The 13271-nt window shown below is 36.6% G+C and overlaps 1 protein-coding gene across 3 annotated transcripts in view; it reads right to left on the reverse strand.

The window, feature by feature from the left end:
- LOC131438675 (guanine nucleotide exchange factor DBS) overlaps positions 1-13271 on the reverse strand; it is a 292063-nt gene that overhangs the window by 177160 nt on the left and 101632 nt on the right. For 2 of the 3 annotated variants that reach the window (XM_058608846.1, XM_058608849.1), the window contains exons 5-6: positions 11991-12444; positions 11721-11930 (exon numbers count right to left, since the gene is read on the reverse strand). In XM_058608846.1, coding sequence (XP_058464829.1) covers positions 11721-11930; positions 11991-12444 — 664 coding nt within the window. The remainder of the gene's footprint in view (positions 1-11720; positions 11931-11990; positions 12445-13271) is intronic. The other variant, XM_058608848.1, reaches the window with a different exon arrangement.

The raw sequence follows: 13271 nt of genomic DNA on the forward strand, positions 1-13271 counted from the left end.
ACTAGCTTCATACAAACGGTTTGACAGCAGTTAGGGTGGAAACTGGGTTAGGCTTGGCATCAAGCGAAAACGACATAAGCAACGGTGGTGTGAGCAAACCCGATATGTGAAGCTGATTCGAAACTGTTCCGAACTTTAGTTCAAAGGGGTTGAAACTAGGTTCGAACCTGGAATCAAACAAATGGTTTAACAAACGACATAAATCCGTGAGAACAGCAGAGCATTTGGAAAATTTGACATTTGGAATACTTTGACAGCGTCATGCCCTGCAGAAAAACAACCTGTCAAATCCAGTGAATTACTTAAGATATTACATCATTTACGAAGTCTGTTTTACACAGTATTCGATTTACGAAAATAATGTATAACTAACATAACTTTTATTACGAACCTACTATGTAAAAAAAAGGTTTATGCCTAATATGATAAATATGCTACTATTGGTGGCGGTGAGCTCACTTCGTCCGCGTCTCTGTCCCAAGAGCATTTTTGAATGGATTGTGTCCTAACTAATCACCCCTATTCTGTATTTCGATCGATTCGGATTTTTTTTTAATTCTACCAAAAGAAACACTGGGCACTTGTAACAGTGTAAGAAGAGCTCCGGTGTAACAACACGCAACATTGTTTGATTCAGCAAGTTTCGGGAATTTGTTTTGGCAAATTTTCAAAGTTATGGAAATTTATAAAATTATGCGTTTTTTTTTGTTTTGTCTAAAAAATGCACGAAATGTCCTGATCCGGTGTTATCTCGAATGCTTTTTTTAGTAAACTCTCTGAAACTTTCGATTTATTCGAAAAATGTTTTTTTGTTTCCAAAATAACACCACATCTCAACATTTCTTGAATTTCTAAACCATATGGCATAAAAAATCGATTTCAAGAGTCTCAAAATTTTTCCAAATCCCAAAGTCAACATCCAAAAAAAATCGAAATAACACCATATCTCTGCGTTTCATGACTTATTTGCACATCTGGCAACAATATTTTTCCTTAGTTTTGCGTTTTTTATGCGAATTTTCAAATTTATGAAGTTTTTTTGTTTTGTCTTGGAAATTATCGGTTTTTTATTTAAAAAAAACTGTTTTCGAGACTACACCAGATCTCGATGTTTCTCGCACTGTTTCTTTTAATACATTTGGTGTCAACACAAAATTTCGTTTTAGGAATTCTCAAAATTATTATAAAAAATTGAGATGACATCAAATCTTGTCGTTTCATGAATTTTCAACACATCTTGCAACAAATACTTTGTTTTCTATAGATTTGCGTTTTTATGAGAATTTCCAAAATTATGCGTTTTTCAAGCGATTTTTTCTGCGGTTTTTTTTTTGTACGAGTCCTAGAAATACACGAAAAGAAACCAGATCTCGGTGTTATCTCGAAACTTTTAAGTCAACTTCCTGTTATTCTTATAATTTTTCAAAGTCGACAAATTCACATAATTTTTTTTTCGAAAAACCTTCAAATCTCAACGTTTCATGACACTTTTTTTTAACACTTCGGGCGTTTTTCATGCGAATTTTTCATGTAATGAATTTCTATTGCAAACTCTCAAAATCATGCGTTTTTTTCGAATTCGCTAGTAGACTACAGTGTACTAGCGATTGCATTTTTTTTTTAGATCACACAAAATCTGGATGTTTCATGCATTTCTAAGACATTTGGCCAAATTTTTTTTTTATTTCGGAAATCTCAAAAATTTTCTACATCCCAAAGTCGTTTATTTTCAAAACAAACATTTTGTTAAGATTACACAGAATCTGGACGTTTCAGGGATTTCTTAGACATTTGGTATGAATTTATTTTTTGTTTTTGCCTTTCTTATATAGGAAGGCTATGAATCACTGTGAAAATCGACTTTTTAACCGAATGTCATATACCATTCGACTCAGCTCGACGAACTGAGCAAATGTCTGTGTGTGTGTGTATGTAACAAAAATATGCACTCACTTTTCTCAGATATGGCAGAACCGATTTTCACAAACAAAGATTCAAATGAAAGGTCTCATAGTCCCATAGCCTGCTATTGAACTTCATTCCGATCCGACTTCCGGTTCCAGAGATATAGGATGATATGTACCAAAAACAAAAAAAAAAAATTGCACTCATTTTTTTCAAAGATGGCTGAACCGATTTTCACAAACTAAGATTCAAACAAAAGGTATTATGGTCCCATAGTTTGCTATTGAATTTCATTTGAATGTGACTTCCAGTTCTGGAGTTATATGGTAATATATGAAAATTTGAGAAAAAGTTTATACTCAATTATCTCTGGAACAACTCAACCGATTTTCGCAAACTAAGTTTCAAATGATAATATCCTGAGAATTTGTAATTATAATATCCTGAAAATTTGTAGAACATTTTATCTGGATCTGACTTTCGGTTCCGGAACTAAAGCGCGATAAGTGGAAAATTACCAAATCCCATAAAACTGTCTGATATATTCTTCTAGTTTGCAGAGCTTGTTAGTTTGTGGTCATGAAAACTTAATTCGGTACTACTGGTCCCTTTTTTTCCTGTTCCGATATCACCGAAAGTAGAGAAGAAAAACTCCTAAAACTACACTCTTAGAAAAAATGAAATTTACTCTTGACGTAAAACCAAGTATGCCGTAATTTCTTCGGCGATGACGCAATATTACATCTACTAACATGTGAACATAACTGTTGCATCTGGATCGATGTAAGTTTCAGCTAAATCAACTGTGAAGTTAATGATATGACTTATCTTTACATGTATTGTGTTGTGAATGTAAGTGAATCGCGACGCTCCTTTTATGTGCATCCATAAAGATGTAACATTTTCTAAGTGTGTAGATTCACTTCGATTTCTCTGCGATGCTTGAACCGATTTTCACAAATCTGGATTTGAATTGAAGTTCATACTGTCTTTAAATCTACTGTGAAATTTCATCTGGATCCGACTTCCGGTTCCGCAGTCACAGGGCGATGAGTGCCAAAGTTTTCAAATCGTCATATAGAGTTGTTTTTGCGAATTTCACGGTTATATTTGTGATGTAATGAGTAATATGAGAAAGGCAAAACACCACACCACTAAGGGATTAAAATAGGTTTTGATTTCAGAAATCGAAAATTTTTTTCTGAACCCCGAAATCGATTTTTTTTCAAAATAAATTTTTTCTTGAGATAATATAAAATTTGGACGTTTCGTGCATTTCTAAGACATTTGGCATACATTTTTGTTTTGATTGCGGAAATCTCAATTTTTTTCTATGTCCCAAAGTCGATTTTTAAAAAAACTTTTTTTTTATGTTACACAAAATCTGGACGTTTCATGCACTTCTAAGACATTTGACACAAAAAAAAACATTTATTCAGTGTTGCGGTTTATTACGCGGTACGTAGGCGGTGTTTTTTCCTTAACTTCGAAAAGTTCCGCTTATCTAGATCCCAGTAATTCTATTGGACGAAGTTCTGGACAGTTTGGTGGATGGCAGTTTTTTGGGACGTATTTGTCCTCTTGTCCTTTATACCATTTCAGGATGGATTTCACACAGTGACAAGAGGTTAAATCAGGTTAAAACAGAGCTGAAAAATTATGGCTTATGATAAACGGTAACAACCACTTCGGTAGACATTCTTTCTCGTTCAAATTCTTATTATTAGAGCCGGTAGAAACTAAACTTTCAGATTTTTTTGACCACAACTACATACGGCCTGTCAAGTTAGAATTTACTTTAGGAATTTCGACAACTTCTTTGTCCGAAAAAGCTCGACAAAGGCGTTCTTTCGCTTTTCGGAGTAAGAGTCGGGATCCGGATTGGTGTAAAGCTCCGTAGCCCGAAGTTTTGTTGAGAAATTTTGCATTTTTTTAAACTTTGTACGTCTTCAGTTCTAGCTGTTGCACATTTTGTTCGTATGGTTTTGGCTTCTCAACTTTGAGAGTCACATTTCGCACAGAAAGATTAGGTTGCTTTACGCTTAATCTTTCGCACAGAAAGATTAGGTTGCTTTACGCTTAGAACCTCGTCAAAAGTGTATGTCATGAAGATAGCATGCTCATTGTTGCTGGTGACAATACTGTTTACTAATTTGATTCACATGTTTCCACCCTGTTAACCCAGTCAATCCATTATCAAATCCACCGAAGGCCACCACGTAATATCACATCCCGTTTCTGCCGAGATCGATTACGTTATCTTTTCTCACCGGCTTCTGTCGTAACGCGATGCCATTTGAACCAACGGCCAAACACAGCCCGTCAGAGATTAAAACTTGAATTAAATCGACATGACGTCTGAAATATTCCTCATTTTAGAAACACCTTTCCGTTTCCTCACATCACCACCTTTTCTGACCGGGGTGCGCAGGCAGAAAAAAAATTTCCGAGCTGTTATTGTTATCTAGCAATCGACCTACCGGTTTTGGGCCTGATGCAGGTCACGACGAGAAATATTTCATTGGCTGCACGAAAGAAAGTTGTGTCACCGAATTGGCTCTGTTGGAGCGGCTAATTTGCTGGGTCGTGATTTTGACCGTCGACAATTTGTAACGGAAAGGCTTTTCCCTCGTAAAACATTCGTGAGGATACCAAAGTAAAGATCACATATCCGCATTTTGCCAAACCCCCGATGATGTAAGACATATTTTCCCTCATAAATTTCCCGATCGTACTATCCCGCCAACCCTTCGATCAGTGCTGCTGATGCAGTAGAGTGCTAAATCATCCTCTCGTCGAGTCGACGTCGATGATTATGAATTATCGCGAACGCAACCGCCTACTATTCATCCGCACTACCAAAACGTCAAATGGAGAAAGTGACGGTGAATGCCGCGAAATTTAGGACTACAATTGACTTGCTCGAATTACGCTTAAATATGGTAAGCTCAGGTTAGCGTAAGGTATGAAGGAAACGAGTTTTGTTTTTTAAGATGCACTTTCGCATACATTTTACACAACTGTGATCTGATGCTCTTTCGGTGGTGGTTCAGCAGTTTACAGAGAGGATTACACGTTTGTTGTTAGATAAGTCAGAATTGTTTTGATGGATTAGCACAGATTAGGTCGTAAAATGTAGGGTCGCTTCGACAAAAGAAAAACTCAATTCAAACCACAAATGCTCCGAAATCACACCATTCACAGGCCACTTTTATTGCTCTTTCTGAAGTGCACTCGTTACGTACGGAGCAGTGTTTCGACAGGGACGGAAATTCCTAGAGCACTCTTATTTCGTCGTGATATAAAACTAATGATTCCGTAGAAGCCGTCGGAGGTTTCGTCAAAACAATACTTTTGATTCAAAACAGTTAGGAAATGTTATGGTAATTAAATACATTTGTCGATTGACAGGTCGCTTTGTTTGGAAATGAAACTCCGATAAATACACATAATGTTCCTGTGCTTTCTATGCTTATTCCTGTTATTTATGTACTTGTTCTTGTACTCTTTGTACATGTTTCTGAACTTATTCTCATACATACTTTCTGAACCTGTTCCTGTACTTTTTGTATTTGTTTCTGTGTTTTCTGCATTTGCTACCAAAGATAAATAATAATACGGAATACTCGCACGAATTTTCAAGGACACGTTTTGTGGTACACGGTCAAGGTACACTGTCAAGGTGACAGTGAACTTTGGAAAAATAACGAGTTATCTGGCATCACTTGGAATAGAAAATTATTGTTACCGTGGATACTGTTTATTGTTCTAATAAAATTGCAAAAAATGTCCTGGACGGGTATTCAGCTACAATCGATTAGTAATAAAAATGGATAGCTATTACCGTGTGAAATCTTGAAACATATTTTGTTTGCGAAAGACAATTGTAACAGATATTGTCAAAAATTGAAAATTTTGAATTAAACGTATAACTCGAAAAATAAACATTCGATCTCAAGAACATTCAATAGCGTTCAGACTGACGAGCAGAGCTTTCATTTGCGAGTAGTTTGACCAATATCGGTACAGTCAACTCTGAAACTTCGTCGAACTGAACAGATTGGTATATGAGAATCGGCCCTCCGGGACTCTGAAATTTTTTCGAAAGTTTATGCAAATTCTATGTCATTTTTTATATTTATAGAAAGAGGATTGGCATTGTATGAAATTTGGGTGTATTGATGTCGGATAGCAAAAGGCAAGACAGTTTTTACACGCTTTACCCTATAATTCCGGAACCGGAAGACGAACCCAAATGAAATTCAGAAGTTTGTATGGGACCATAAGACCATTAATTTGAATCAAAATTTGTTGAAATCGGTTAGGCCATCTCTGAGAAAAGTGAGTAGGTAATTTTAAATTGGAATTTTTGCACTAATCACCTTATAAAAGGTGATTTTTTTGAGGTTAGGATTTTCATGCATTAGTATTTGCTCAGATTTTTTGAGGTTATGATTTTCATGCATTATTATTTGCTCAGTATGCTCTGACATTTCATCATGAATAGACTTACTAACGAGCAACGCTTGCAAATCATTGAATTTTATTACCAAAATCAGTGTTCGGTTCGAAATGTGTTTCGCGCTTTACGCCCGATTTATGGTCTACATAATTCTGGTTGAATGGCTACGTAAATAAGCAAAATTGCCGCATTTGGAGTGAAGAGCAACCAGAAGCCGTTCAAGAACTGCCCATGCATCCCGAAAAATGCACTGTTTGGTGTGGTTTGTACGCTGGTGGAATCATTGGACCGTATTTTTTCAAAGATGCTGTTGGACGCAACGTTACAGTGAATGGCGATCGCTATCGTTCGATGCTAACAAACTTTTTGTTGCCAAAAATGGAAGAACTGAACTTGGTTGACATGTGGTTTCAACAAGATGGCGCTACATGCCACACAGCTCGCGATTCTATGGCCATTTTGAGGGAAAACTTCGGAGAACAATTCATCTCAAGAAATGGACCGGTAAGTTGGCCACCAAGATCATGCGATTTGACGCCTTTAGACTATTTTTTGTGGGGCTACGTCAAGTCTAAAGTCTACAGAAATAAGCCAGTAACTATTCCAGCTTTGGAAGACAACATTTCCGAAGAAATTCGGGCTATTCCGGCCGAAATGCTCGAAAAAGTTGCCCAAAATTGGACTTTCCGAATGGACCACCTAAGACGCAGCCGCGGTCAACATTTAAATGAAATTATCTTCAAAAAGTAAATGTCATGTACCAATCTAACGTTTAAAATAAAGAACCGATGAGATTTTGCAAATTTTATGCGTTTTATTGTTTAAAAAAGTTCTCAAGCTCTTAAAAAATCACCCTGTAATTCCGCAACGGGAAGTCGGATACAGATGAAATTTAGAAGGATCATGAGACCAGTCATTTGAATCTAAGTTTGTGAATAAACGGTCACACCATCTCAGAGAAATATTAGTAAACATATTTTGATTTTTTTTTTGCACATTTTACCTCATAACTCCGAAACCGGAAGTCAGATCCAAACAAAATTCAGGAATTTTGTATAGAACCATAAGAGCTTTTATTTGAATCTAGGTCCGAGAAAAGTTAGTGCCAAAAAACATACACTCACAGACATTTTGCGTACCTTTCTATATGAGAAAGGTAAAAATGGATTCCATTCCAACTCTATGGTGAACCTACACAGATAAAAATATTTTGTGAATTTACATTTATTTTCATGCACATATTTGGAGCAGGTAATTGAATGGAAAGTTACATTACAAAACTAAGCGATTTGTAAATATACAGCCTTGTTCAATGAAAAAGTAAATGTATTTCAATGTAATTTTACATCAATCATGGTTTTAAATCAGATTTTCGTTTCAACTGACGTCCGTTTAATAGTACTATTGGTTTACATGTCGTGTAAGTTTCACCTTTTCTTTCTGTGTATCAACATTTTCTGTGTTCTAAAAAATGAAAGAAAGATCAATTTCCTACCATATAACATTTTAACAAAAATCTAAACCAACTTACTCCGAGGTCCGTAAAATAAAACATCTTCCGGTGAATTGAATATTTGAGTTTGTTTTTATAAAAAAAATATAACTAAACTAACTAAAGCAACATTAAATAATGATGCCAGTTAGTAACATTTTCAGTAATTTATACATATCGAACCTGAATAGAAGGTCGGGCTATTCTAACTTGTTGATTTGGTGAACAAAACATTAGGGATCCATTTGTATGGGACTAAGGGGTATTATTATGGCTGTTACTTCCTGTTTTACTTTCTCATTTAGAAAGGTTATGCAATCACATTGAAAACCGATTTTTGAACCGAAGCCCGGAAGGCCGAATATTATACACCATTCGACTAAGCTCGACGATCTAAGCAAATGTCTGTTTGTGTATGTGTGTGTGAGTGACAAATATTGTCACTCACTTTTCCGGAATTACGGGGTGCACTAAAAATGTGAAAATAATGTCACTCACTTTTCTCGGAGATGGCTGAACCGATTTTCATTCTACTGAAAGTTCTTAAGATGCTCTAAAAATATTCCTATTTTCATACGGATCAAACCCCTGGTTTCGGAGTTAGGGTGCTTAGTGTGAAAATGTCAATCTCAAGAATTTTGTTTGTCATCATCTACCTCTTTATATTGGCTAATGAGTTTATCTAGTTTGCAGAACATGAGAGTCTGTAACCAAATAAACCATTGATAGTCCCATAGATGAGTTTTTTTCCTATTCCAAATGAATATTCTCCGATTATTCGAATTTCAACCACAAATACATCAAAATTCACTAAAGAATAAATATTTCTATGTAGGGTAACGGCTCCCTATTTCATCTGATTTCCTATTTCCATCTCATCCCGTCACCTCATTACTTTGAACATGAATAATATTTTACAACATACCAGAACCAAACTGTGAAATGTTTCAAAATGATTATAAAAGCTATCGTCACACTTTCCCATTGAAAGAAATGGTTTTAAATTCTTCGGTGATCGTTTTTTTTTTTTTCATTTAAAATAAACTCACTTCTTCAAACTTCTTCAAATTATCATCAAAAAGTATGTTTTTGGTATCCGTGACATTAGTTTAATTATATTATTGATATTAATATTTCAAAAAAACTGTTTCGGCTTCGAATATCACCAGAAAGATCGTGTTAAATACTACTGAAATAACCATTGTGGCAAATCTAGTAGCACTGGTTTCATTCCGCTATACGTCAACATAACGCTGTGAAGTGTGTGTGTTTCATCGGTTGTGCACAGAGATGCCAGATATTTTCATAGAAAATATGTATTACTTTGCATAGAAAGTCTATATCTGCTCTATCTGTTTTCACTAATAAAATGGTGTTAATCATAAACAATTATCTGCATAAAAGATTTACACTTTAGAATGTGATTTGTCCGTTGATTAATAAACTTTTAAAGAATCACTGCGATCAAATACTAATAGATACTCAGAAAGAAAAGTCTAATTTTTTACTTCTCACTTTTTATGAACCTGAACAAATCTGCTTTAAATTTAGAAAATCGGTATAAAATCTGTACTTTGATTTAAACCAGTATGCGAACGCAAAAATCTATACAATACAGATAAATCTGAATAAATGGCTTCTCTGGCTCTGCATTTTGTTTTAAGAAAGGCTAATGCCTAAATAGTAACAATTCCGTTTTTGGTTTTATTTAAAGTTCACCAAATTAACTTTGCAATAAAATTTTAAATTTAAAGCGAAAGGTAACGGAAACGACCGAAATTTTTTTTAACTTTGAAATGATTTCAAACTGGTTCTAAAAATATCGTGTGTTGTCTCATAGTTGGTATGCGTTTTTAAGAAGAATCCTGACATTTTGAACCTGAGAGTGTAATAGTGTAATATTTTGTTTTGATTGCTGTCGCCATTACTAATTTATAGGATGAATAAAGGACCAACGATAGGATGGATAAAAATCCAGTGAGATGAAATTGGGAGCAGAGTAGTAAACACATCATAAGTGTTTTTTGCTGTTTCATGAATATTAGTTAAATATTCAAGAAATGTGAATCAATTCTCAACGTGGGGCAAGGCGAATGAAGCAGTAATATTAAAAAGATATTGTGATTTTAATGGCTAAATCGGGGGTTTAAGGCGACGTTCTTACACATGAGATGAAATAGGGAGCCATTACCCTATTTTGATAGTTTCATTAGAAATCATCATCGCTTGAACAACAACGCAATCTACATGTCGAACTGTCGTAAGAAAGCTTTTTTGAGAGCCGTTTTAATAGATATGTAAACAAATTATGGATAGCTGTCAAAGATAAATTTGATTAATCGGCAGTTCATTTGTGTCGTCATCGTGCCAACCCTAATTGAACGACTCGTGAGCGTTCGACCATCACTATTAGGTTTTGCAAGATGGTATCATGTTTATTTACATTTCTTATAACAACTATTCAAATTAGAATTAACATGTTAACAAACCACCGATGGCTGTTAAATGATGTTCATTCAGTGAATTTTATGAGGTTATGTTATATTCGTGCAAAACCTAATTAGGTTTTGCACGATTAGGTTTTGCACGAACATGCCATAACCTCACAAAATGAACAAAATGAACTTTTTTTGACAGTCGACGTGTACTTGTTTACAGTTTAAAAGTTCATCAGAGGTTCATCGTTCGAATGTAAAAATTACAAGTCGTCTTACACTGAACAGATTCATACATATATCGCTCCTTGATGCTGGAAACAGATACAGGGCAATCTTTTTAGTTCTTTTCACTGTGGAGTACGTTTTCAACAGACACTTTTTCATCATTTTTCAATTTTTAACTTGCAGTCGCAAAACAAAACAACTCGAAGTTTTTACAAACTGCCGCTGTGGGAACGCAGCATAGATCAAGTTACCCGTAACAAACCATGCTTCGTTCACAGTGTCAACCGGTAAAAACATTGAATGCAAAACGCTGAAACGCTTCGGCCCAACGTGTCTATTTTTATCAGTGTAGCCTTTCACCACTTACCCACTTGTGAGTGGCGGACAAACAAGACAATGACAAAATTCGGTCAATGCTATTTTGACAGCTGTCGGACTACTGCGGAATTGAGCAATTTGGCGTCTCTGTTACTCACACCGATGCAGAGTGCGCAGATCTATTCATATACGAAATTAGAAGGTGTGCGAGCCGAAGTCAAAGTTTGTTGTAGGTTCAATTTTACACTGAGGTAAAACATTTATGACTCATAATCACACACTGCGAAAAATGCATATAGAATTCCGTAAGCTATGAACTAATGAACCAAGTAGAAGAGAGTTCCATTACGTGATATAGAGTTTCATGAACGATTTTATGTCTTTCTCAACTGTTCTCTTGGCATTCCAGTGTTTTTTATTGCATATATGTCTTCAATAATTGGCACGATGCGGCTCGACAAAATTCACTAGGTTATTTCGACATACTCACACTAGCATTAATCTTTCAACTGCTGAGAATAGCCACACCAACACATTCGCACGTGGATTGGACTATTCCTCAGGAGTATGTACCCGCTTGGGAGAAGTATCATTCTGCAAAAGCTATGTAATTGCTCTTCAATAAATCAATCAGAACCGGCACTGAAAATTTCAAACCGGTTCAGAACGATTCTGCCTACCTTGTATGGCAGAAATCCAGTTGAAACGGAACCGGTAATAACAAATTAGCAAAATTCTTTACCGGAAAAGATTGTTGCATTGAATAGAATAAGGACGTATTTGCCATTAAAAAAAACTGTCATTTAAATTTCACAACCACTAAAAAATATTATTTGGGCCAATAAACAACGCACAAAAAGACAAACCAATAAAAACTTACCTGCGAAACCAACGCCTTCGTTTCCAGCGTGATACTCTCCTGAATGACATTCTTAAACTCTTTCGGACTAGATAGTTTGAACTCGGCGGCCGATGCGAGGAACTCCTGAATCTCCAGCAGACTCTGTCCGGCTATTTCGGCCGAAACGGAACATTTTTCGATCCGCTGAGTGGCCAATAGTTCGATACCGCGGGCGCACCACTTGTTAGCCTGGAGAACCAGAATATCAGTATCAGTTTTTCATTCAAATCGACCAACCTGTCCGAATACCTTCTCGACCCTCTCCATCAGCTCCCGTGCCTTGATCAACGTCTCGATTCGCTTGGAGATACGCTCGCTGATCAACTCGCACACCCGACTCAGTTCGTCGCATTTCGGCTGCACCACCTCCTTCGGACAGGAACTGATGCAGCCCTTCGACCCGATCAGCCGCTGCCCGGTGGCGATCACCCGGTAGGCACGATCCACGTCAACCGTGCAGTTTTGCTGGAATTCTTTGGTATCCTTGATCAGTTGATCCATCCGCTCGACCGTTTCGCCGATTTCGGTCATTTCGGACACGACGGACAGGTGCCGGTCGAAGTTGGACTGGAGCTCCCGGAAGTCCTGCTCGAAACGCCGCAACTCCAGACATTTCTTCAGCCGCGACAGATGAACCGTCCAGAACTCCTCGAAGTGCCGCTCGGTTTCCTCCAGTTGCACCAGCAGTCTGTGACAATCGCGACTGTCATCAAGATGATGCATAGTAATGTTTGAAAAATTCCCTGCACTGGATCTTGTTTTTTTTTATGTTTTGAATTGGATTTTGAGGTTTGTTGTTTTTGGACGATTCAATGATGAATGTTTGGAAAGGAGTAATTTTGAGCAAACGCGTAACCGTATGACCGATGACCGATGAGTTGGATGAGATATGGAAACGTTGGGCGGATGAAAATAGGACGATAGGGATAATGAAGATTAGCAACTGTTTCGGTGGCGATGGTTCGACACAGCAGGCTAGGTAAAGAAGTAGGCTATGTACACTACATGAAACTGTGAAGAGGTGACACGTGCGACATCCACCAGCTAAATGGGTATGGGTGTAGGTGTGTGTATGAAAGAAGGCTTTTGAGTACATACCAAAGGTTACGATAAGTGACACGTTAGTTTTGGATGTGGTGGTGGTGGTGGTGGAAGAAACTGTTTGCTGCAGTGTTAGTGTGTATGCGTTTATGTTGTGGTGCTGTAGCGTGCTGTCTTTACAGGGACAGTTTTGCATGACGCGTAGGTGACTGAACTGGATTGAGTATTGAAATTAACGTTTTAATTTGAAATAAGACAAACCGATATTTATAAATAAATATCAATTCCTTGAATTGTAAACTTTTTGAAAACATATCAAAAAATAAAAAACAAATAATGAAAAAGTTTTCTAAGCACATCTTTTTTTCTAAATTAGCCCCGAAAAATTCGACGGCGTTCTTTTCGAGTAAACGTTCAAGTTTTGCTCGGTCAAGGGTTCAGACGCTCGAATATGCACGCGAATAATAATTATCCATATGTGAAAGATTT

The sequence above is a fragment of the Malaya genurostris genome, chromosome 3 (assembly GCF_030247185.1).
Source record: "Malaya genurostris strain Urasoe2022 chromosome 3, Malgen_1.1, whole genome shotgun sequence".
NCBI classification, from domain to species: Eukaryota; Metazoa; Arthropoda; class Insecta; order Diptera; family Culicidae; genus Malaya; species Malaya genurostris.